The sequence below is a fragment of the Pezoporus flaviventris genome, unplaced genomic scaffold (assembly GCF_033815535.1).
Source record: "Pezoporus flaviventris isolate CSIRO_AGI_PZ_B2104156 unplaced genomic scaffold, CSIRO_AGI_Pfla_v1 ptg000007l, whole genome shotgun sequence".
NCBI lineage: Eukaryota > Metazoa > Chordata > Aves > Psittaciformes > Psittacidae > Pezoporus > Pezoporus flaviventris.
The window spans coordinates 21,704,875-21,732,249 of record NW_026892555.1 but is presented as its reverse complement, the minus strand read 5'-3'; the positions used below and the strand labels follow the sequence as shown (position 1 = coordinate 21,732,249).

The 27,375-nt window shown below is 38.6% G+C and overlaps 1 protein-coding gene across 6 annotated transcripts in view; it reads right to left on the bottom strand.

Moving 5' to 3' along the window:
- The window catches only part of STK3 (serine/threonine kinase 3), a 125,084-nt gene that overhangs the window by 47,716 nt on the left and 49,993 nt on the right, over window positions 1–27,375 (bottom strand). For 5 of the 6 annotated variants that reach the window (XM_061448039.1, XM_061448040.1, XM_061448038.1 and 2 more), the window contains exons 7-9: window positions 22,263–22,400; window positions 19,669–19,794; window positions 5,408–5,600 (exon numbers count right to left, since the gene is read on the bottom strand). In XM_061448039.1, coding sequence (XP_061304023.1) covers window positions 5,408–5,600; window positions 19,669–19,794; window positions 22,263–22,400 — 457 coding nt within the window. The remainder of the gene's footprint in view (window positions 1–5,407; window positions 5,601–19,668; window positions 19,795–22,262; window positions 22,401–27,375) is intronic. The other variant, XM_061448044.1, reaches the window with a different exon arrangement.

Sequence of the window (27,375 nt, the reverse complement as noted above, 5' to 3'; positions counted from 1 at the left end):
ATCTTTTTCTTCTGCTGAGATGGCCGTACTTGTTTATAAGTACGTCTCGAAGATGAAACAAGATTACTAGTGCCTCTGTTCAAAACTGTTCAGTACCAAAATGTTGGCCCGTTACAGGTAAGATGGGCTCTCTCCTCTCATGTAACAGAAAATACTAAAGATTTTCCAAGTGTCACACTCAAGTTTTAGAGCTATTTATAAATATCTTCCTTATATATATAAAATAGTAGATTGCCTACATACATAAAGCAAACTAACCCTTCCAAATTCCTTGCTATCAAATACATATTAAGGAAAGTGGATCAACAGGACTGAAACTATTCCAAAATGAGCAAAGCACATTTATTTTTGCACTGTCAGGATTTGTTCTATTTGTTTCAATAAAAATGAATTTAAAACTGTTGATTTCAGTTCAGTATATAGTTAGTTAACCCATTTAAAAGAATAAGAGCTGCTTATCTTCACTGTAAATATAAAAACTCACACACAAAACCAGAAATATTCTGCCTGCAAAAGGATGGGATCAGAGGTGTTTCAAGTTTTGTTTTTTCCCCTCATTGCCAGAGTAAACTGATGTAGGTTACACTTTTTTTTTTTGCAAAATATAAAGTTATTAGAAGATCATTTTGGTCCGAAAGCACTTCTAACCTTGATGAACAACAGACTAACAGTTGTCAACAGCCTTCCATAAATTAAGAAATTTAAAAGTATAATACATAAAGATTCCTTTAAGGGCAATTAATTCACAACTATCCAGTAAGTTGCTTTTTACACAAGCTATGTATTTGCCACAAAAAACCTGCAGCACAATTAGTATCAATCCAATTTCCACTGAAAACCATTAGTGCAATAAACTGTTCCAGTCTAGGAAGATTTAGTTTTTCCAGTTGCTTTCATTTTTCTTTACTCCTCAATAAAATAAGATCATGTTTAAAAATGTTTGCCATGGTTTCAACATTTTAAGACTATCAATCTACTTTTTTCTGAATCACAAGGAAACATTAGCAGAAACTAGATCACCAGTTCCTTAGGCAGAGCAGCTGGGTGTCTACCAAATGATGTATCTAAGAAACATTTGACTACTGAGAGCTGTGTAACAAAGTGATTAGCAAATTTGCAGTTTCCACATCACCGTGACTTACACACTCAAGTCTTGATTCAAATTCAGGCCTCAGTCAGCCTTTTGTTTGTTTCTTTTCATAATACACTTACTTATCAAAGATAATTGCAACTGGCATTTAAACAGAAAATTCACATATTTTTTCAACCAACTGAAGCTCTCACACACTTTTGAAGGACTATGAACTCAAGTTTAAAAAATTTTTAATGAGGAAAAGAGTTTGCTGCACAAAACATCACTTTGCTTCTTGAGAACGAGACTTGTAAAACTTGTTTAGTAACTTTTGTTCTATTTTTCCACTTTCTGGAGAAAAGCAAACATATTCAATGACACTACTATTATAAACCCATTAGTCCAATCCAGCTGAGTTATACTTTATTTCTGCTTTCAGCAAAACAAAGAAAATCCATGTTAAGCTAGCATTTTGCAACAGCTCTTGAAGCAGAATTGCCAACATGACAATGTTCTTTGGAAAAAAAATCCAACCCCTTGCAAAAGATGCCACTAGTAGCAGTATAAATGAACAACTTTACTATCAATCACAGAAAAGGCCTCAAGGACTCAAATAGGCTTGGAAACTCCCATCATCTCTCTCCTTATAAATAAGAGTAAAGCCCTAGCACACCTGCATGCGGCATCAAGCAAACCGTCTTAACGTGGGCACAGTAAACATGCTTGAACAAAGCTACATCCATGAAATATCAATGCCCAGACTACAACATCACTGAAATCTGCCTGTAATTAAACTTCCTTGCTGAACTCCTTTAGGACCTGGGTCACAGGTTGTTATAAATAAGTTTTGCTTCTCAGTTGAAAAATCAGCTGTGGTACTTAGGCCTTTCTAAGGGTTAAGGAAGCATCACTCCAAAGCTAACCAAGCATCCACTTCCTACCACAGAGGACACCGACTTACGGTATGGCACAATCTCTTTCACTGAAAGCACTGAAATCACTAAATAAATAAACACAAACAACTCATGAATTCTCCCTTCAAAATGTAGTTTCCACAGCACGAAGTCCTTGGCTGTAACCAAGGACCCCATAATACAGTAATACAAGAAAGTTCAGTGAGGAAGTGCTGGAACCAAAGTTTTTACCAGCTGAACAATAAAACTATCACATGCCATCAGGCTACCTTCGGTTTGCTGGCTTTCCTTTGCTGGTGTAACAGGTCTGGAGACAGTTCACCTGTGTGAGAGGAGGGAGGGAAAGGAAGCCTGCTGCCCCAAAGATTATTTTTTCTGTATGGTAAGAAGGAAGAATGGGTTTAAGAAGTATGCCGACTAAACCTAAAACATTTCATGCCTTACAGGGAAATAGTAATAATACAAAAACCTGACCACTTTTCTACATTATATCTTGTCAAATGCCACCTAATTAGTCACTATCTTCCTCTTTTAACATATTCATTACCAATCATGAACTACCTAGTAGCTTCACTGAAGACTGAAGCAAGTTAGAATAAGTCCAAATGGCAAGAGGCAGCCTATTTGCCAGCCCAAAGCAGACAGCAAATACAAGTTTAAAAAATGCAAAACCAAACCCAACCAGAAGCGGGGACAGCTTTATGCTCCATCCCTGGCAGTGCTGAAGGCCAGCTTGGATAGGACCTTGAGCAACCTGGTCTAGTGTGAGGTGTCCCTGCCCATGGCAGGGGGGTTGGAACTGCATGATCTCAAGGTCCTTTCCAACCCAAACCATTCCATGATTCTATGAGTGTTAATGAAAAGGGAGAAAAATGGATGATCAGAAGTACTCTCTGGTGTATGAGAAAGCCCTAACACTAATACTTGCCAGAAAGCCACAAAGGGAATGCAAAGAAGCTGGTTTGAACACCAGTCTCTGAACCGAGATATGAAAAAGCTGCTACATGAAAATAAGTACATTGAAGGCAGCTGAACAAAAGCAGAAGGCAGCTGAACAAAAGCAGTACTAACTTACATCAATCCCACTCTTTCTTCCACTCCACATTAAACCTCCTAAAATTAAGCTCTGCCTCCCACCTCTCTGTATTTTGCATTTTCTTCTCTCCTTCCAGGTACATACCACATGGTCTCTGCCCAGAGTGTGCATAGGCATACTAAGCAAGAAGGCATGAATGTTTTTTATTGCTATGCTGTATATTGTATGTTGGGGTAGGATGACAGGCCTGTTTTTGTTCCAAATCCTAATTTTATCTGGGCACAATTCCCTATTTGTGAAAAAAATATGGTTTTACTTATTTTCTGTCATGGCTCCCAGAGGCCTCTAAGCATGGGCACTTATAAATAAAAACTTATTATTGTTTCTTATTTTGTCCTTGAGCAGTGAAACAAAAGGCAGAAGGAAACAAAACATGAAGCTAAACACAAGAGCAATCAAAAAAAAAAGTTTGTCTTAAATATTCTGTGTCTCTAGGAAGGAGAGTTCCCTAGTTCACTAAGTTTATTTCTCCAAGCTTCTTTCTTGAAATGTTCTATTATTCAAAACTACCAAAGAGCACTTTTGAGCTACCTGTTCTGATTTATTATAAATCAAATCACACAAACATCTAGAAGATGCCCACCTTGCCTATAAAAGTATATTATATATTGGTATATATTGGAGTATTGTGTGCAGTTCTGGTGTCCTCAACATAAAAAGGACATGGAACTGTTGGAACAAGTCCAGAGGGGGGCCACGAGGATGATCAGGGGACTGGAGCACCTCCCGTATGAAGACAGGCTGAGAAAGTTGGGGCTGTTCAGCCTGGAGAAGAGAAAGCTGCCTGGAGACCTCATAGCAGCCTTCCAGTATCTGAAGGGGGGCTATAGGGATGCTGGGGAAGGACTATTCATTAGGGACTGTGGTGATAGGACAAGGGGTAACAGGTTAAAACTTAAACAGGGGAAGTTTAGATTGGATATAAGGAAGAAGTTCTTTAGTGGAATGGGTTGCCCAGGGAAACTGTGAATGCTCCATCCCTGGCCATGTTCAAGGCCAGGCTGGACAGAGTGTGAGGTGTCCCTGCCCATGGCAGGGGGGTTGGAAGTTGACAATCTTAAGGTCCAACCCTAACTATTCTACGATTCTATGATGCTATGATTAGGAAAAAGCAAGCAAACTCTGAAATCTTGTGTCTTTGTCAAGCACAATAAAGCACAAAATCTGCATCTGCCTTTCATGAGAGCAGGGATCTGCATGTCCCTTCCTGGTGACACTTATTTAGGCAGCTATTGCTGCTGTTTCAGCCAATAGCACATGCATCACGGAACCAGAGGATGATCAGCTACAGTGGACATGATTTGTATGTATTATCAGCTGAGAGATGTGGAGGTCTCGTTCTTTAATTATTTTTAGGTTTTAATCAATGGCTCTCTAATGCAAAATACAGGAAATTTCAGCAAGTAAGTGCTGGAACCAAACCTGTTGCCTGACAGCTGAATTATGAAACTATTGCTTGCCATCAGGCTACCTCCAATTTACTGGCTTGCTTTCATTAGTTATAGGTCTCAAGGAAACCTGCTGTCCCAGACCTTATATATTGTTGTTTGACAAGTAAGAAGAATAGGTTTAAGAATTATACAGAGTAACTGCCAAGGTGTAGGAAGGTAATTCACTTTCTAACTACAGACTGTTACTGGAATCAACTCAAAATTCAAAATAATATTATGTTTTAAAACCAATGTCTCCAGCAGACAAACAGAACATGGGTAAGAGACTGCAGTGCAAACCTAATGACACTTCTTTGATTTGTTTGGCATACTAACAGGTATTTGTTCCCAGCACATATAAAAACTACATGGATAGTGTTGTATGATCTGGTATACTACTTATATAGAACTTGCTTATTAAGCCTGAAGTGATTGTCAGGGTGCACAGAAACTGCACTAAACCCCACTTCCACCCTAAGAATTACTTTATCATCCTCTACACGAAATTGCCTTATAATATCTTTTCCCTTTCCTTTTTTCCCCATCATTTATCTTTTCTGTAGCTTGAAATTGATGAGTTTGAGATCACTTGTGCTAACACTCCACTAGCCTCCCAGTTTAATAGGCAAATATTCTGTTTCAGCCTGAAAACAAATTAGAGCACATACCAAGTGTTTTCATGAGATGAATCATCCTACTTAAACTAACAACTAAACAAAAAGGTACATTTGCTCTTATTGCTGAGAATTAAAAAAAAAAAAAACAAATCACAACTATAGCCGCATCCCTCATCCCCCCCCCCCCCCCCCCCCCCAACAAAAGCCACTGATGATGCAGCATTCTTGTACAGTACGAGAAAACGCATTACTGAAAGGAAATTAAATAAACAACATACTTTTCATGGTCCCATCTTCTTCTTCATCATCATCGCTATTTATTACCATGGTCCCTAAGTCAGATTCTAACATGGTGCTGTTATGTTCAATCATTGTCTGAGCTCCTTCACTCATTGTACTTGTGGCCCTCATGGTACCAGCACTCTCTGAACTGGTCTTCACCATGGTGTGAGAGTCCAGCTCGTCTTCATCCTATAGAGAAACATTTGCCAGAATGCAAGAGATGATTTAAAGAGAACTAAACCAAAGCTAAGAAGCAGTCATTTACATGCTTATTCACTAATTTTATATCTTCATGTGACCTGCTGTTAGATTTACAGATTTAAAACTTAAAAACAAACTACAAAATAAAAAAGCATTCCATATAAAGGAAGAAAAGCTTTTTTCTTTGTCATAGATGTATGGCAGGGTGAATACAACAAACAGTGGCCCACACACCCAGTTCATACCAGCATCTGGTTTTTAATATCTCAGTTATTTTCATGATCCACTATACCTCCCAGGGTTCCAAAATCAGTACCACAATTTATAGAAAGTGATTTGGTTATTCTGCAACAGACTACCACTAAAGCTTTGTGCTGATCACCCTTAACTCAGTATAATGCCCAGCATCTTACATTACACAGCATCCAGATGACAGACTCACGTTCAATTTAGTTATTGAACAATCCTAAAAAATAGTTTTGGAAGTCCACCTCAGAAACAGAAAACCGACTCTGCTTACTTCAAATACTTAGTTCTCTTTAAAAACCTGTCACCAGAGCGAGCAAAATAACTTGTTGATACTATGTAGAAAAAATTTGTAAAGAACATAACCAAATAACTGGGGGAGCCAGTACCATGAAGAGATACAGTAGCACTTCGCACCTGCGACAAATCTGAACTCTTTCCTATTACTCCCTGACACAGCAGACAATTTGTGCCTAGGATACACATACTGCACAAGCCAGCTACATGGCCCGAGTGCTGTTTCCCTAACGGTTGGTCTAAGCAGATCCAGTGAGTTGTAGTTAGCAGTAATATTGATACACAAGCTCCTGAAAATTATTCAATAACATCTCAGCTCAGAGACACAAAAATAGATCCAATTTTGATTATTATTTGCTGGGTAATAGCATAACATGCTGAAACCAGGATTCAGACCTAAATCTGTGAATAAAATTTCAAACGTCAAAAGAATCATTATTTTCCAAGATTATAACTTGTAAAAATATTCAAGTTCTTCATTTGCATTCCTTCTAGTTTTTTTTTTTTTATTTGTTCTAAAACACTGTATTTAGTACCCTACCCTTAAAAAAATCATGATATCCCCAAAGATACAGACCGTTTACAGCTACAGCACTAGAAGGCTGTGCTAGTAAATAAATGAGAGTATTTTGGTACTGCTCCTCCTGGTGGCAACTCTAACTTTTTCTAGTACCCCCCCTTCGGGCGCCCCCCTCCCCCTGGATCCTGTGTTTTCTACAAGTTGTATTTTTATCTCAGAAAGTAAAGTCCAAAAGCATCTCTTTGCATTGCATTTTAAAAGTGCCAGAACAATTAAGCTGTTATGTCTTAAGTGCTTCTTTCAGTACTGCAGTACAATGCAAAACTGGCTCACAATGCACTGCTTTTTCTTACCGAGCACTACAAATGTGCATCTTTAACATACAGACAGGCAAACCTCTGAGTTTAAGGCACAGTTACATCTGAGTTACAGCTTTGCTTGACTAATATTAACATCCACTTGCAGAGCCACTTACTAAACCTAAATTTTGAAAATAATGTTTCTTGAAGCTTAGAAGTATTATTTTGGAAGTTGGTGAAAAAATGTGATGGCTAATATTATGAGCAAGTATGGAGTCCTATGTGACCTTTTGTTTTTACATCTGCTTCATTACAAAAAACCTGGTATTCTATTTCTTCAGTCAAATCAAGTACCTGAATTCGTTCCAATGAATAGCATTTCATTTTCCAGCTTATTATTGTCTCTCAGCAAAGAGAAAAGTTATCTTCTAGTACTCAAAAGACTAAGATTCACAAAAGCCCACCTCGGTACTAAGAGAATAGCTGTCCCAAAAAAAGGAAGTACACCACAGTTTTGATTAATAGTATTTTCCCTAGATCAGGAACGATGTACTGAGAGAGAGCAATACAAAACTTTCTGGGCCTGCGCAAGCCCCAGAGTAACGAATCTTACGGATTAAGACAGATTGCTTCCAGAACCATCATTGCAGTATTCATCACAAGTATAAGACGTAGTTAATAGCAGTAGACTATTCTGGATCTGAAAAATAGTAGCCCAGGTCTACTGGGGGCTGGTGGAGCTGGTCTGACAAAAGAAGGGGAAGAGTGGTTTTGGAAGGAGGCTTGCCAGACTGGTCAAGGAAGCTTTAAACTAGATGTGTTGGGGGAGGGGGGCATCATTCCACCCCAACACACCCAGTCAGTTGCCAGCACCTTCAGTAAATGCTCAGACCAATGCAGAGATATTCCAGCCACTCCAGCCAATGAGCCAGCTTCAGTTGGAGCTCAGCTCAGATGCCTCTGTACAAATGACCATAGCATGGGGAACAAACAAGAGGAATTAGAGATGTGTGCACATCTACGGGCGTATGATATAAAAGGCATCACAGAAACATGGTGGGATGGCTCCTATGACTGGAGTGCTGGAATGGAAGGTTACAGGCTCTTTAGAAAAGACAGGCCCAGCATACGGGGAAGGGGAGTTGCCCTTTACGTTACGGATAGGCTGGAGAGTATGGAACTCTGTCTGGGGACAGGTGAGCAGTCCACAGAGAGTTTGTGGGTGACGGTTAAAGGGAGTACAGCAATGGGAGACATTACTGTGGGGATCTGTTACAGATCGCCTGATCAAGGAGAACCTGCGGATGAAGCACTCCATAGACAGATAAGAAAAGCCTCACGCTCGCAGGCCCTTGTCCTCATGGGCGACTTTAACCACCCTGATATCTGTTGGAGGGGCAGTATGGCCCTGCACAAGCAACCCAGGAGGTTCCTCGATTGTGTGGAAGACAATTTCCTTCTACAAGTAACATAGGAGCCAACAAGGAGAGGTGTCATGCTTGACCTTGTGCTCACCAACAGGGAAGGGCTCGTTGGAAATGTGAAGCTCCAGGGCAGCCTTGGATGCAGCGATCATGAGATGCTCGAATTTGAGATCCTCAGGACAGTGAGAAGAGCATGCAGCAAGCTCACTGCCCTGGACTTCAAAAGAGCAGACTTTGGCCTCTTCAGGAACCTGCTTAGTAAGGTTCCATGGGATATAGCCCTAGAGGGCAGGGGGGCCCAAGACTCTTGGTTGATATTCAAGGATCACCTGCTACAAGCTCAGGAGTGTTGCATCCCAACTAGAAGGAAGGGCAGCAGGAGGTCCAGGAGACCTGCTTGGATGGATAAGGAGCTGCTGAGGAAACTTCGAAGGAAAAAAGAGGCTTATAGAAGGTGGAAGCAAGAACAGGCGGCCTCAGAAGAGTACAGGGATGTTACTCAGGAAGCTAGGGACCGGGTTAGGAAAGCTAAGGCCCCAGTTAATTAAACTTGGCTAAGGATGTTAAAGATAACAGGAAGGGATTCTACAGTTCCATTGCAAGACAGACTAGGGACAACGTGGGCCCACTCCAGAAGCTATCAGGAGAACTGGCTACCCTGGATTTGGAGAAGGCTGAGGTTCTGAATGACTTCTTTGCCTCAGTCTTCACTGGCAAATGCTCTGACCACACCACCGAAGTCTTGGAAGGTAGACGCAGGGACTGTGGGAATGAAGACCTTGGGCCCACTGTAGGAGATGAACTGGTTCAAGGCCGTCTCGAGAACCTGAACGTGCACAAGTCCACGGGACCTGATGAAATCCATCCGTGGGTCCTGAAGGAGCTGGTGAATGAAGTTGAGAAGACCCCCATCCATCATACTTGAAAAATCACGGCAGTCAGGTGAAGTTCCCTGACAACCGGAAAAGGGGAAATATAACGCCCCATTTTCAAGAAGGGGAAAATGGATGACCCGGGGAATTACAGACCAGTCAGTCTCCCCTCTGTGCCTGGCAAAATCTTGGAGCAGATTCTCCTGGAAGGCATGCTAAGGCACATGAAAAACAACAAGGTGCTTGGTGACAGCCAGCATGACTTCAGTAAGGGGAAATCCTGCCTGACCAGTTTGGTGGCCTTCTATGATGGGGCTACAGAACTGATGGAGAGGGGTAGAGCAGTTGATGTCACCTACCTGGACTTGTGTAAAGCATTCAACCCTGTCCCACACGACATCCTTGTCTCTAAATTGGAGAGACATCAATTTGATGGATGGACCACTCGGTGGATAAAGAACTGGCTGGATGGCCGCACACAAAGAGTTGTGGTCAATGGCTCAATGTCCAACTGGTAATGAGTGGCGTCCCTCAGGGATCGATGTTGGGACCGGTCTTGTTTAACATCTTTGTCACTGACATGGACAGTGGGATTGAGTGCGCCCTCAGCAAGTTTGCCGATGACACCAAGCTGTGTGGTTCAGTTGATATGCTGGAGGGAAGGAATGTCATCCAGAGGGACCTCGACACGCTTGTCAGGTGGGCTGATGCCAACCTCATGAGGTTTAACCATGCTAAGTGCAAAGTCCTACACCTGGGTTGGAGCAATCCCAGGCACAGCTACAGGTTGGGCAAAGAAGAGATTCAGAGCAGTCCTGCGGAGAAGGACTTGGGGGCGTTGGTTGATGAGAAAATGAACATGAGCCGGCTTCAGTGTGCGCTCGCAGCTCAGAAAGCCAACCATATGCTGGGCTGCATCAAAAGGAGCGTGACCAGCAGGTCGAAGGAGGTGATCCTGCCCCTCTACTCTGCTCTCGTGAGACCTCACCTGGAGTATTGTGTGCAGTTCTGGTGTCCTCAACATAAAAAGGACATGGAACTGTTGGAACAAGTCCAAAGGAGGCCACGAGGATGATCAGGGGACTGCAGCACCTCCCGTATGAAGACAGGCTGAGAAAGTTGGGGCTGTTCAGCCTGGAGAAGAGAAGGCTGCCTGGAGACCTCATAGCAGCCTTCCAGTATCTGAAGGGGGCCTATAGGGATGCTGGGGAGGAACTATTCATTAAGGACTGTAGTGACAGGACAAGAGGGTTAAAACTTAAACAGGGGAAGTTTAGATTGGATATAAGGGAGAAGTTCTTCACTGAAGTGGTGAGGCACTGGAATGGATTGCCCAGGGAAGCTGTGAATGCTCCATTCCTGACGGTGTTGAAGGCCATGCTGGACACAGCCTTGGGTGGCATGGTTTAGTGGGAGGAGTCCCTGCCCATGGCAGGGGGGTTGGAACTAGATGGTCTCCATCTCTGAAGAGACTGATTTATCACCAACATAAAAACTTTATGTCTTTACTAGAATGCTTTCCTTCCTACTGTTGCCTTCTGAACTGTAGACCTCAAACACTTGGACATTGTTGATGTCTTTTGCATTAAGACAAAATTAGGTATGACATCTAATTACTTAGTTTGAAGTTCAGATGGTGAATCGGGTTGCCAAGCATGGACCAAACAATCCATGCCAGTTCAGTATGTGGTATATACTTTCCCTCTGTCACTACTGGGTGGGAGGGTACAACACAGGTTTGGTTCATGTCAACTGAAGAAGCATTTAGCAACTGCTCATGGTTCTTGCATGGGTATACAAGTCAGAATGTAACACTGCGCTCCCTGGCCCGCTCCCTCCTTCCTTCTTTCCTTCCCTCCCCTCCCCCTCTATTATTCAGTGTTTAGTGTAAGGGGACATCAAATCTAGGATTGTGAATGCTCCATCCCTGATGGTGTTCAAGGCCAGGTTGGACAGAGCATTGGTTTAGTGTGAGGTGTCCCTGCCCATGTCAGGGGGGCTGGAACTAGATGATCTTAAGGTCCTTTGCAACCCTAACTATTCTATGATTCTATGACTAACATGAGAGATGAAAGCTACTCCTTTGTACAAATTCTGATTATGCTTTAAAGATTGTAAGTATTGATGTAGAACTTTTACTGTGTCCTTAAAAAAATGGTAAACTCACTGATTAAATAAAAACAAACACAAATCTCAATCTTAACCAGGAAAAAAATATCAGGAATTAAAACTGAAATGTCATGTTCTCATGCTGTTCATGAAAACATATACAAAAATCAAGGAATAAAACCAGCTAGCTCTGGAATTAGACTGTCTGCTGTTCTCTTGTGTACAAGTAACAAACACCAAACTTGTATTTGAAGCGGGTTTCTAATATTCCACCGTACAGCAACAGAATGACTGTATGAGCAAGAACTCTAATATCTATTATAATTTCTGTAGCATTTCAAGAAACTACAGAAACGCTGAACAACATTACAACATAAAGCAGATACAAGTAAAACATTCCTGATACGCTGCAACCCTATGGCACTAACTCTTTGGATTTCCTTATTTACCAGAATAAACTATAAGAGTAACAAAACCAACCTTTAAAGCATGAAAATGCAACCAGAGAGACCACATTATCAGGACAGCAAATTCAAAAAGACTTCAGTGAAAGCAACATACAACATTTACCATATGCTTGTACCGTAAAAGATAGCATCATCATGCAAGAATTTTCTCTGAAAAGATGGCCTTGCACATTATACCTGAGCCTACATGATCATAGCAGTGAGTGAACCAAGGTGATTATGGTTAATGGAGTTTTTTGCTGCAATTTTAATATTCATAGGACAAAAAAGGGATGAAGACTGATAAAGAAAACAAATAAATAAACAAGACAAACACATAACAGTAGCTTGCCTTTAAAAATCTCTTCACTATGGTTTGTGAACACAAAAAGAACACTAGAGGGCACCAAAGACGGCTAACTAGCCTGCAATGCATTACAGGAAGATTTACATGCTGGCAAAACTTAGTATCCTGTAAAATAATTCCATTTACTATTAACACCTCATCATCACCTTTGAAAAATGTGGCTGTAGTCACAGCTATCTTTTTGTAAAAGCACTGTAACAGCTACATAAATACATAATACAGCTTGGTCAAGAAAAAGGACTTTGTAAAAGTTCCTAACATGTACAAAGCTCAGCTACGACCAGAGTATATGCTTAATACTGAGCACACGTCAGCAGAACAGGTCAAGACTTATCTTTCAGCACAGTCAAATCCCATCAAATTCAGTAGACATATATTAGAAAACAAGCATTTAAGCTTGTTTTCTACCTCCTCCTAATTGGTACCTAGTAACAACAACTTTCTGTGCACAATTACTTCCCTATGTTTATTCTTCCTATGATCAGTTTCTGGCTCTAAGTTGCTGTGGATTTTAGCAATATTGTCTTAAAAAGTAGCTTATGCCCCCTGGGTAGCTATATTTTACTTGACAAAGTCTTCATCACATATTTCTAACTTCAAGACACTTAAAGGACTGCAACCAAAGTCAATTAGCACACACATCAAGTGTTCTTTAGCTTAAAGGAAAAATGCTATGAAAACAGAAAGTTTTAACACTGCTTGTCATGCAAAGTTACATTTATAGCACCAGATGCATAGATACATCATATACATTCATGTACCTTTCAGGTGTTTGTAAGTAAATATAAAACCTCCAGAAAGATACAGCCTGGTGTATCAGATTTAAGATACAAAATAACTCAAATGATTCACCAGTTCCTTTAAAATAACTATATATTGTAAAAATATACAGGAATTTATTACAGCAATAATTAAGGATTGCTGTAAATAAAGGAATAATTATAGCAATCATTACTTAAAGTCTTAAAAGACAGATGTCAACTTCTCATAATTAATATATGATTAAACAAACTTTTGTATGAATGGTTAATCCTACATAGGGGAATAATTTATTATTGACAGCCAATTTGTTGATAGTTGTCAACCACTAAGTGTCTATGAAAAATAAAGTACTTAAGTAGTAATTCCTTTTTTGCATATTCTAAAATAATTAAGCATACCTCACATAATAGAGACATAAAAATGTAAAAGAAAACATACAAGAAGAGCTGCTTGTTAGCTCATTCCTCTAAAGATCCACGGAAATAAATATTTAGACATGTCTCCTGTGAGCTGCCAGGCAACGAGTTACTTTACATTCCCCATAATACAGCTGCCCAACCCCAGCATCCAGTTCACATCAGACTTCAAAACAAATGTACAAGAGAGGAGACTGGTCATGTTTAGTAACGCCTAAACTAACATTTAAACTTTGATATTGGGATTAACCTTCTGTAGAATACACCACTTGCAATTTTTGCTTAATTAAAAAAATCTGTACAATTACTTCAGTACTTATCAAAGCATGTCAGTCTGTCAGAAGGCATTCTCATCACACGAGCAGCTCTCCTAACAGGCATAAAAATCAATTCAGAACGCACTACTTAGAATCATAGAATAGTTAGGGTTGGAAAGGACCTTAAGATCATCACGTTCCAACCCACCTGCCATGGGCAGGGACACCTCACACTAAACCATCTCACCCAAGGCTTCGTCCAACCTGGCCTTGAACACTGGCAGGGATGGAGCATTCACAACCTCCCGGGGCAGCCCATTCCAGTGCCTCACCACCCTAACAGGAAAGAATTTCCTCCTTATATCCAATCTAAACTTCCCCTCTTTCAGTTTGTAACAATATTGTATCTCTCTGGAAGAACACAGACATGAAGACTGTTCAACCTGGCCATTAGTTTACAGCTGCATAATACAAAGTTTCAGATCATGAAAAATATTTACATTATAATTGACAGCTTCCCACAGTATAAAATGTTCACACAGTGGTAAAAATTAAAATTAAGAATCAGTTTTAGGGATGTGACTCTTCTTCATTTGAATAAAAACAGCCTGAATCAATCCAGAAAATGAAGTACATAACCGGAATCTTTACAGGTGATGAATTCTCCAAACTCAGCCCCTCCTCCCCATTCTATTTTCAGTTATGTAAATCACTTGTAATCCCAGTGCTCATTACAATGAATACATATATGGCTTTAAGAGGGAATCAAAGCTATAAAAACTTTATTAAAATATAACTGCTAGGGTTAAATCTGGTTTCCTAACAAAAGTATCATAGTTAGAACAATTTATACTCTTCTTGGTGGGTCCTAAAACATGTACAAGTGAGTAATGTGCACAACTACTTGTGCTTCACACAGGATATTCTTGGGGGCTTAGATCAATAAATTCAAGCCCCTGACAGGTTAACTGAAACCGTTCTTTTTCAACAGTATATAGACTCAATTCACTGCCCATGAGAGACCTTTAACATCGCTAGACTCCACTTAACATGACATTAGCATTTGCTCTTGCTTTTAGGTGTGACTGAATACGCATTTCTCCCAGTTTGAGTCTCAGTCTGCCTTTGCACTTCTACAGCAAGGACTTCACAGGGATACCACTGGGAAAAAATCAGCTTTAAAAAGTGTCATTTTCCAAAAATTTATGTGCTAGGGGGCTATTACTTTCTAACAGCACAGTGACTCCAATTCCATATACAATCTGAGAACATTTATAGATGTTAAAATATGAATATAGGCACAGCTGTCAGTACTATTACACAAGGTAACATAGGGACTTTCATTATTTCTTTCTAGAATTGCTGCCATCATTGCATGTTGGCTTATAAAAACTTGTATGTGAACTCTGTGTAGTCATGCGAACTCCACACAAGCAGCCCTGTATTTCTGCAGGGTTCTGTGAAAACAGGGACATAAGGAGGAATGTGCAATAGTTATTTATCTTTATACTTGAATGCTGGGCTGCTGACTTCATCCCCAACTGTATACCAAACTGGCACTCATATTACCTGTTTTCTCTTTCCAGAAGCGAAAGAATAAACACTCAGAAGTGTAAAAGAACTGGTTTACTGTTTTTCTGGCAGCTACCCAAACAAGTTCCAAATGAAATGAAAACCATAATCTTTGAGCTTATTTTGAAAATAAGCATTATTTCAATTTGAAGTGGGGGCTTTGGCAGGATTTGCTGTTTGCTTGGGTTACTTTTAAATTACAAACACAAATATTCCAATGCTTTCATTTTATTCTTCTGGTTTTTATCCTGGCTTTTTTTAGCAGCTTTTGGGTCCATTGATCAACCTCTGCCTACGTTATGTTTTGAAAACTAACGTCTGTGCTGTCCAGAATTTCACTTAATTCAGGCCTCAATCACAACTGCATGCTGCTCAGGAGTCTTCTAGCATGCAGTACTTTAATTAGATGCTTTCAGGACACAGTACAAGAAGGTCAGTTGATAGAATTATTAATTCTAAATTTGCTGTTTCCTACTCTGGCTGGTTTCATGCTTTTAACCAACCAGAACCTTTAGCAATTGCAACTGGACAAGATGCTGGTGTAATCTCTCAAATGAATTTGGAATTTCTTACAATGACATACTACATTAAGACTCAGTTGCAAGACATGGGAAGTCTACATGACAACCAAACAGTTATTAAAAACAATTAAGAACAAGATTAGTTCTGCACTGTGACAGCACGAAAGCTATTCATAGGTCACTAGCAAACACAGTTTATACAAACTGTATTTGTCAAAAAGGAAATCCCTCCTCCTCACCTTACAATCAATATTCTTCATTTCATTCACCTGTACCCTCTATTTTTCTATTAAAAGCTAAGTAATTCCAACCTGTTTTAACTCAAGGCTTACTGAGCAATACAAAATTATTAAAGGCATGTATTCACTGATTGCAAAATTCAGACTTACTACCAAATACTAATAGTTTTAACAAAAGTAAAAGTTTCATCCTAATTACAAACCCTACCACAAATTATATTTTGGAATTATAAAACCATATGAAAACAGAGAATTTAAACATCTCAACAGCATACAAGAACACATGCAAAAATCTTCTTAAAAATAGGAACAGAAATTCCTTTTTACTTAACCTTTTTATAATGGCAAACTTTTTCTACTTTGAAGTTTAACTATTCAATATAAACCTTACAGCAAAAAAGGACATTCCGTTGTCCATTACTGCAAGTTATTTTTGCAGCAGTAAATACATGGTGGCTTATAGTCTTCAATAATGCTCAGAGAGCTAAAGGAAAATAAAGGCACAAAACCTCTCCAGAATCACCTCCAGCAATAAATTTATCTATCCACGATCAATATAAAACATAAGAAGTTATCACACTGACAAGTGCCACTTCCCACTTTGCCAGCATTACCAGCTAGTACTTTTCTTTCATTTGCTTCACTTACAAGTGGCATATCTTCTTATTTTTGCATGTGGTCTCTACATGCATCTCAAAGAGATCTATTCCTTCTCCCTGCTGAAGTTCACAATAACGACACAAACTTTTTTTAAAATATCCATTTTCTCTATCATGAGCAAAGCTGGCCTTTGCTGGAAAACCACAGGTAAACTTTCAAATCAGTAAACTTTCCAATGAGTCTTGCCAACTCATCCTCTGAACTACTGTCACTCCAAAAGCACACTTAGGTCTGCAGCAAATATAAAACATCCTGACTTACCTCAGACCACACTGAATTTGACTACAGGCTATTTGTGTGGCCTAGTCTACTACTGGACCTCTCAGCATAGCAGACTTAAGATTGTAAGGATTAACCTTTCTGTGTTTTCAAGAAAAACAGTTACAATAACCTGTTAAGCATAGTTAGAGTATGTAGTTCAAGCACTTCCACTCTTTAGCAATATGCAGTAACCACTCACTGGAACTTTTAAACTTGTCACCTTATGCTCCAAAACATTAAGGGATAGTCAGCATTAATCTCTTTTGCGCTTTGTATTCAGCCTACCTTCAGTGTCACTTTAAGTCCATCCTTCACAAAGTTTGCTTTGCATTAAAACAGACCCAGACAGGCAGCCAGCTTATCTTGCTGAGGAAGCAAACTACTTAGCTCAAAAATGCAACTGCAAGGGCTTATGTAATTACATCCAACTGCAATATATTATGCACTCAATATCCAGGATCCACCTCTCTTAATGCCAAATTATGTTTGCAGGGGACCTTATTTATTCATTTCAGTTAATCAATTAAAGCCTTTAAGCCAGTATCAGGATAGAAAACTAAAAAGGAGTACAAGACATCAAGTTACTAAGGATAAAACTATTTCTAGAAGAACTTCACTAATTAACTCCAAGGATACTATACAACATAATGTGCATGCTCAATGTCAGGGGTTTTCTTAAATAATTCTGAAGTCTTTTACAAGTACAGCAAGCAGTAAAAAGGGCTTGTCCTAACAAAATACCACTTTTTTCCAAAATATCCATATTGCTGAAGTTTTGATCAAGACTTTTTCATTCTTCTTGCCTATCTGTCATCTTAAAGACTCATCTACTAATCCCTCCACTTGAGGTAATACAACTACAAGGGTTCATTTGCCAAGTTCTCCCCATCTATCTTTCATCACACTGAAGTCATGCTCATCTTTATTTTTCTACTACCTTTCTTTTCTGAGCCAACTATTCACTGCCTTTTTAACTCATAAACTTTCTCCTGACTGTACATGGCAAAACCTCCCATCTACTGTAACAGTAACACAAATAACAGGTACCTGCCCCAATCATAAGTTATAGAATAGTTAGGGTTGGAAAGAACCTTAAGATCATCTAGTTCAAACCCCCTGCCATGGGCAGGGACACCTCACACTAAACCATGCTACCAAAGGCTCTGTCCAACCTGGCCTTGAACACCATCAGGGATGGAGCATTCACAATCCTGGATTTGAGGTCCCCTTACACTAAACACTGAATAATGGGGGGGAGGGAAGGGAAGGAAAGAAGGAAGGAGGGAGCGGGCCAGGGAGCGCAGTGTTACATTCTGACTTGTATACCCATGCAAGAACCATGAGCAGTTGCTAAATGCTTCTTCAGTTGACATGAACCAAACCTGTGTTGTACCCTCCCACCCAGTAGTGACAGAGGGAAAGTATATACCACATACTGAACTGGCATGGATTGTTTGGTCCATGCTTGGCAACCCGATTCACCATCTGAACTTCAAACTAAGTAATTAGATGTCATACCTAATTTTGTCTTAATGCAAAAGACATCAACAATGTCCAAGTGTTTGAGGTCTACAGTTCAGAAGGCAACAGTAGGAAGGAAAGCATTCTAGTAAAGACATTAAGTTTTTATGTTGGTGATAAATCAGTCTCTTCAGAGCTCAACTATCCAATAAATCAAGTCACAAACAACTCTGCATGTCAAGTTACACATGTCCACATAGGCAGTATTTCCTTACTAGCAAAAAAGAAAATCCAAAAAAACTCCACCAAAAACCCCCAACATTCCTTCATTCCCTGCCTGTTTTATTACTAAGCAAATATAATCCAGAGGAAACAAATCTTTATAAACACGCGCTATCAATCCTCTTAGATCAGACTCAGAAAAACATCCAGCAAACAAAAGACCATGCTGTCTTTTGGAATACAAAACACTCCAAAGATACCAGCTTGAAAAAGCTTTCCTATATATAGATCACCACCTAACACTCTCTAACATATAACAAAGATTCTACAATGTGGGACACTGCAGACTGCATTACTGCACTGCTCTTTTCTGTTTGCTCAAAGCTGTATTTCTACTAACATTCCAGTCTCCATCTTCTCTGCGTGTTATTCTTGAATGACTCATTGTATGAGTGGCAATACACTTCTCTGAAGCACATACTGCTGTATTGCACAGCAATATGCCCACAGACTGCCCGAAAATAAATCATGTACGGAGAGTAATAATGCCAGGCACACTGACTTATTCCTAACACTGCCAAACAATTCTAAACGCAACTTATTTATCACATGACCTTCTTCTCTCCTTTGACAGTGTCATCTAAAGCATGAAATCCTGTCACCATTTTCACTTTACAGGCACTACTTGACTCAAACCATATTGTTATTACTACTTACTGCATGTCATACCTATTCTGCGTATTAGACTTAAAAAATAAAAATAAAAATAGAAAAAAGTGCCCTGAACCAAAAATTAAACTATTTGTCTAGAAGCCCATATGTGAAAGTGAAACCTTAACAGTCTGGGTTTGGTTTTTTGTTTGTTTTTGTTTGTTGGTTGTTGGGATTTTTTTCCACTAGGACATCTCATGGAACAGTGCTGAAAGTTAGCTCATAGGGCGTTAGTCACAGAAGCATTGCTCATCATAAATAAGAGTGCAATACTCAGCTCTCAACAGGCTACAAATCAGGCGGAAACCCAGGAAAGCGTCTGAACAGAAGTACAAGTAGGGGGAAAAACAGCAACTTATCTATGAAGTAGTTATACAAAAAAAAAGATGCATACCGAATTTTCTTCTTCCTCTTCTAGTTCTCTCTGCTGTTCCTCATGTCGCTTTGCCTTTATCTCCATAGCTTCAGTGATCAGGTCCCTTAAAATTGAAACTGGCTTGGCATTCTTAATAAATGTATGCTAGGGGAAAAAAAGCACAACATTAAATTACACAACATCATTACAACAGTTAAGTTTCAGGTGTAATTACAAGTATTAGTCAACATCACAGATTTCAGTGATAAATAGTATTTTACGTCACACAATAATTAAAATCTACACTAACACACATACAGGATCTTTTAGCTGCTTCTATTTTTAATAAGAGCAAGCCTTGGGAAACATAATACATAAACGTAAAATATAACAACTGTTTTATAGTTAAGGATACAATTTTCCAAAGGAAACGTGCAGTAAGTAGTAAATAAATAGAGTGGTGATTGTCTGACATAGAAAAACAAACTTTTTCAGATATTCAGTTACAGAGTTTAATTAATCTTAACAAACTGACAGCATAAATTAGTAGCTGTAAGCAGAACAACTATGCTGCCTAGTCCAACAAACCTGTCATAAAACATTTCTTGATCTATGATGCTGAAATGTGGAACACACAAAAAAAAATACCTTACTTTCAGCAGGAAGACTAATTTTTAATTCAAAGCCATTTAAAACATCACTTCTTCCTCCAAGACATGTGCACAATACCATTTACCTTCATTTTGCTACCATTAGAAAAAGCCTGATTTTTGCATTCCTATATGCAAACACAACTTAGGCAAAATGTAACTCTAAGCACCTCAGAAATGTAGTATTAAATACTAAAGAATAAATTAAAAAAAAAAAAGTTCCATGAAGAACAGAACTGATGAACCCTGATGTCCTGCACCTGTTATCTATCTTGTCCCTTGATATATTCATTCAGTTACTCTCCTTTTTTTCTCCATGATCTTTCCCTGACAAACAGTACTTTCATTCCCACTCACACAAAGCCATAGCGTTCCGAGCTCCATCATACATGCTCCAAATTCCATCTGGGAGAAAAGGTAACACTTACTTATGCTGGACATAGTATTTGGTTTTCTGGCCAGTAAGCATGTGGAAAGAGGAACACTGAAGCTTGCTCGCTTGTTTGTTTGTTTTCACCTTACTTGCATGGATTAATGCAAACCTCTTCTATCCAGGTGACAGTATTCAGCTAACCATACAAATTTCAAACCTTTAAGGCCTCAAGTTCTGATTCACAGGTCATAAAAAATCTGTAACTTTCAATTTTTAATCTTCTTGAAGTCCACATTTGGTGTTTTTACAGTGTAGAAAATAAAATAATTATGATTTATGAATTTGATGATCTATTACTGCAAACTACTTTGCAAAATTTTTATGTGCTCCTTGCAGTGGAGTTCACTTGTATTTAAATTTTAAGAGGCTCTTGCTAGCTAGAGACAAAATAAATTCAGCATGACTGCCTTACAGATGAAATTTCAGAAAATCAGATTCCTATGTAGTCTGATGAACAAAGAAAATTAAGAACAGTATTTACCAATAGCAGTGAAAAGCATGAAAGAACACTAAAATGTCCAAAACTTTAATGAATTAGGAATCAGGAAGGTAAAAGGAGCAAAGGACCTAACAAAATTTGTCACTTCTGTCTCATTATCAAACAAGTTTATTTACAGGAAATTTTAGATTCCATTTCAATCATCATGGAACCTACTATAACTTTTTTAGAAATTCCACTGCTTCCTCCTTCGCTTCCTTTGTTCTTTGATTTTCCTTAGTTACTTAAGGCTTACGACAGCCCTGAAGGCAGTGGATAACACAAATACAGGGTCAAAAGAAAAAACTATTTTTGCATTTTCTCTTTCTCCCGCACACTCAAATGTGTGGCCCCTGTAAAATGATGTCCATTTCACAAAGACTAAATCTTTCTTAACAGTCCCTCCTGTTTGTTTTTTGTAGTTCTCTGAAATTTCTCTGCTTTATTTCTATCTTAGTACCAAAAAGATGCAACTGTTGAATTTCTGCAGCCACTAGAAGCTCATGTCAGCAAGCAGGCAAAAGCCTGGCACACCCTGCCTTGGCTCCAAAGGTCCATGCTGCCATGTGGCTCAAATTTAAAAGTGCCCACTTGGTATAACTCAGCCCAAGAACAAACTTGTTATATTGTCCATCCGCATCAGACCCATCTAAGACACAGAGCAACCTGTCTGCTTAATTTGACATGACCAGAAGGGAAGACTGAATATAGTCCATGGGTGGTCCACACTGATAAGGAACCTGAGCTCAATTCCTTTACTTAGCACTTGCCTAAATCCTGAGATCTGTTGAGGGCCTCTAACCACAAAGCAAGGATCAAATTTTAATAGCAAGAACCAGCCCTAAACTATATAAAGAGCAATTAATTTTTAGAAACAGCAAAGGAGAAATAAAATGGAGGTAGAGATACAGGAGCTGACAGAGAAAAGACCACAAAGTGCAAAATAAATAAGGCACAATAATAGTTAAATTCAGATTTGCCCTTAGAAATTTTCACAATAGTTCTGGTTTGAGACTGAAGGGAAAAAAAAAAGCCACAGAACTTGCATTTCCTCAGTAACTGAAACACTGACCTGTAGCAGCTGTGTTGCTGTAGCTCTTTGTTCAGGATTTTTCACTAAGCATTTCTTCACAAAATCTGTGAATTCATCAGACCAGAGCTCTGGCTTCCGGAAAGTTGGAGGGGGATTTGTAGGAATCATAAAAATAGCCTAGATAAAAATCAAACAACAATAGCAAGCTTAAACAAAACATCATCACAGCACTGACGCCAAGTTAATAAATTGCTTTATCCACCTTTCTTATCAGGCTGAGAATCTGGAAGACAAATTTTAAGTAAGCTAGGATTTCCACTTGGATCAAGATTCAGGAAGTAAATCCATCTGCTACTAATGTACCTACTTCCCATTAGATTTTCTCTGTTTAAACTGTACCCCATTGAGCACATCACTCATTATTTTACCTATTGCTGTTTATCAATCTTGAGAAATGATTTTCTTTAGAAATTCTCAGCAGAAATGACAGCACTGCTTGTTTAAACAGACACATATAAAATTGCTGTGAAAAGCCAAGTAAGTTCACCTTCTTTTCCCTGTGTTCAGTTTTATAGGAGAATTGCTTAGAAAATTTGTTAGGATTAATATTTCCTTTTGTATTCATAAGTCTTCAGATGTAGTTTTAAACCTTGCTTTCCTTAATCAGGTTTAGGGCTGTATGCAAAAAGACCTAAGACAACACTAAAAGATGACAAAAATAAAATAATCAAGTAACTTGCCTACTAGCACTTAGAATTTACTTGGAATTGAAAAAGGCAGCATTTTACCTATACAACACTGTCAAGAACCATATGCAGAAAGATACTTCCACTAGGAAAAATATTCACACTCTATAAAAAAAATGTTGGTCCTACTTAACAACATATATACTGTGCTATTTTCTTTATGATTTTTCCTAGGTTTTTCTCTAATTATAGCTTTACACTTGTGGGAGGAAAACAAAAAGGCAGTACAATTCTGAGAGACTACTGTACAATAATGGGGAATGCTGTACTTCTGTAATCATTGCTTAAGATTTATATGACAGCAACACTATTAAGAGCTAGGTCTTTTCACAGAAATAATATGGTATTTTCTTCTAAAACCACATTCAATTCAATCACATTTTCCAAAGTGAAAGGGAGTAAAAGTTCTGTATTTGTTTTTCTACAAGCATAGTCAGAAATACCTATTCAGAAAAGGGGAAAAAATGAAATGAGGGATTATGCACACTGTTAACATAGCAGAGGCACCAGAAGCTTCAGTGGTGTTTGAAACATGGGCAGAAGGGAGAGGGAACGCTGAGATTTTATCCATAACTTCTTGAGAAGTCTGGCTGGCCTTCAAAGTTCGTTTAAATAGTTCAAACCCTCAGTCTAAAATTGTTCTCATGCACTGAACAAAAGCGCAACTATGCAAAATGATGCAAAAACCCTGTTTAATATCATTTTAATGAAAAAATATTTCAGTACTGAATAGTTTGCTTTAATTCAAATACTTAACTCATTTCATTATCTGCCTAATACAAAAATTACAAGAAACCTAATTATTTTGTTTAATAAATATGTATGATACAACAGCTTTATATTTTCACTGAGCAGCTGCCAAACTAGTATATGAACAGAGACAGGACATGTGGCACTCTATTTGAGTGTAATTTGCCATACCTGCTTCACTGTGATACACGATTAATTGCAGTACCAGTGAGGTGCTTCTGATATAAAGCAGTGGCTAACAAATTCAGCTGTTTCTGTCCTTGAAAGTAATGATCTCTTCTGAACTTTGAACTGATGACTTTTGATCTTATCTTTAGCTACCCTTAACAGCCAGCTCTGCAGTAGCTATTGAAAACACACAGCTCTAGTAACTTCTGTTTAGGTGGTGTCAAAATGTGTACCTCCTGTTTGATAATAAACATTGACCTGTCATCAAAGCTTAGTTTCAGAGCCCTACTCAGCTCCAGTGTTCTGGGAAAACTATTTGCCTTTGCCAATTATTTTCCATCAACTACACAGCAGTTAAGAACCACAGCAAAGAAGTGACTCCTTTATAATTCACAAAGGACAATAAGAAGAAAGAGGGAATTCATGAATCATTCTTTTATGGCAGGCAATAGAAGTCATAAAAAGATATTCAAGAGCTGGGTCCTAAATTCACATATATCCTTTGTATGTTTGCTGAAGATATCTACTTCAGAAACAGGTATATTTATTTAATGCTTAAATCATAGGCTTTTTTAAATCTTGATATGTGACATGAACTGTAGCTGAAAATCCAAAACTTGGATGCATTTTTGCAATACAAGAAAACATAGAAACTACTCATTCCAAATGTTTAGTCCAACTTGTTAACTATGCCATGTACTACAAGCACGCACCTCTCAGTACTCCGTTTCACTAACTAGCGTGAAATGTTGGTTTTCTATTCCATCTTCCCCTTCTATTTCCTCAGTTTTGCTTGCATATTTCTCTGTAAAAGTCAAGCCCCCTCTCTCTTTCAAAATAGTCTATGGTTTAGCTTCCAACTGCTTCTGTTTCCTTCCAAGAAGCTTGCAAAGCAATCACTGGAGAATTATAAAGCTAGTCCCAAATCTCCAGGAATAAAATCAAAATGCTTATCTGACAGGAACTTACTCCTCAGTTTTGTGTCCATTTCTTGTCAAATACATATTTTCTATCCTAAAATAACTCTGTCCTATTTTAAAATAAAACTGAGCCGTTTCAGTCACTGTTCCATAGGTGTCAAGAGAAGCAGGAAACTTAGAAGACTTTGGTTTTGTCATGCTTCTTTCATATTACCATATATTTCTCCAGTCCCTCTATTCTCCCAAACTATTACTTGCAGCAATTTTTTTGCCTCCACTCCACTTATAATTGTCTCTAGGAGTCCTCCACAGTTATCGGTATTCGTTCTGCTCCCATGGTAGAACAAATGACAATGCTCATACAGCCAGTGTTAGGTAACTGTTGCTTAAAAGGAAGGCCAAATATAAGCTACCATCCACCCATCTACATGGACTGAACTGGCAGAAACTGCAGGAAACATTAGGAGGAAATTGTTAAAGCCAGCAGGCTCCAACAATCTATAAAAGACCTGGGGCTAATTCTCCCTCTGCCACCTTAAACATCACCTTCCACATTTCCTTAGGTCTTAGGTATCTGAAAGGCTGGCACACCTTACTTGAGTAACACATCAAATATAAAGCCAAGGTGCTAGATTGTACGACTCAGTCTTCAGTTTTAACCATTCAATCACCCTCTATAAAAACAAAACACAAATTTAAGTACCTCTAAGCTGCAAGGTGTCAGAACTCGGGCCTGAGCAACCATGGCAGCTTAATCAGGGTTTGCCTTCACCTGCCTGTAACAGAGTCCGTTCCAAATTTGTCTGAACTGGCTCTTCCACCTCTGACCTTTGAGCCCAAGTCTACTTCAAATCACCTTTCATGCACTGCTCTGTGGTAAGTCCTACCCTGTGTGAAACCAGAATCCAAAGCAGATTACAGTATATACGTGACAGAAGATGGGGGGAAGGGGCAGGAATAAATCATCCAGAGCAGCTTTCAGTGATCAGTTCTGAATTGGACATTACACAATCTAACACAGTTTCTACCATAACTGTTGCCTGGAAGCACTTACCTGCCCAATAAGCAGCAGTTACAGCTAAGATAAATACTGGACTAAGGACCATGAGAGCAGAACTGCACAAGTTAGCACAGAATTTTCTTTTATTATTCTTACAGGGCCTAGCATTCTAAATGAAGTCCAGGCTGAAAACATTTCTTTTTTTCTTTGTGAAGGTTCTTTTATGGACAATTTTATTGGCGTGAAAATGTAATTATGGTGATGATGATGAATTAGGAAATGCCAAAAGAAAAATGAGACCCTCATATACTACACTGGAATTTCCTAATCAGAAAATCTTTGCAGCTTGTTCTTCCTGTCAGTCAGGGTAATACATCTATATTTCATACAGCCCACAAACACATTAAATGATCAGCAGTAATTTGGTAGAGGTACTACATCTTTTGGATTTTAGCTCCTTGAATAGCTTATCCCTTTTGCTTAGTTGAAATAAATGACTTGTAATAAATAGCTGGAAATCAAAAGTACAACTCTTACTGTTATTATTTGCCCAGTACAATGAATGCTACTGGAGGAGAAAGCAAAGATATTTATATTGTGTTGATTTCACCATCTTCATGCTGTGAAGCTCTATTGCTAATATCTACAGAGAGAAACTTTTTTATACAAGGGGTATGGATACAAGACATCCACAGGCAGTTTTTGATTCCATAGTTTCTGCGCCACAATTAGACTACTTAGTTTACCAATCTACTGCAGAGGAAAAACTCTAGAATACATTTACATTTAGTAACACATTGTAGAGCATAAAATCCTATTTAAGGGCTAGGGGAGTTAAATACTGAATACTGTAACATTTCATTAACTTCAGAAGAAAGAATCAGCTGAAACACATTTTTCTCTTCTTCGTGATGCATATCACAGAACTTCCCTCCCTTCTTGAACAGCCTTTAAAAAGTCTATTGAAACACCACTAATTATTCCATTACACGAATCAACAGCTGTCTAGAAATGAAAACATCAGCATGAAGACAGGCAAGATACTAGCAGGTTCTACACTGGTTTTGCTTTGTTGAGACTTTTTTGTTTGGGGTTTTTGTCCTTTTTTTAATACAGAACTACAATATTGTTACAACAAAACTTTTTGTGAAACTTTGTAATATTATGAGGAAATATATGTGATGTTTAACATGCAATTCTATTGTGCTCACCTCGACAGTTCTTTTAAATCACATACACAATACTACATACATTAGAAATAAAAAAATTCTGATAAAATGACAGACACCTCACATATTAATTCTAGAAACACCCAAACCACTATCATAATAGTAATAATAATAATAATAATTATAATAATAATAATAATAAGTGACCCCACTACAAAACCAAAAACCCCACAACCATCACCACTGGTTCAACAGCCAAACACTGTCACAAGCTTCCCTCTGGAATGATGACCTTTGCTGTTCAAAGCAAAGTATGATTCACATAAGATGTAAAGTAATAAAGTAATAAACATAGAGAAAAGATACATAATGGAAAAAATAATCACATGGTTAACAGCA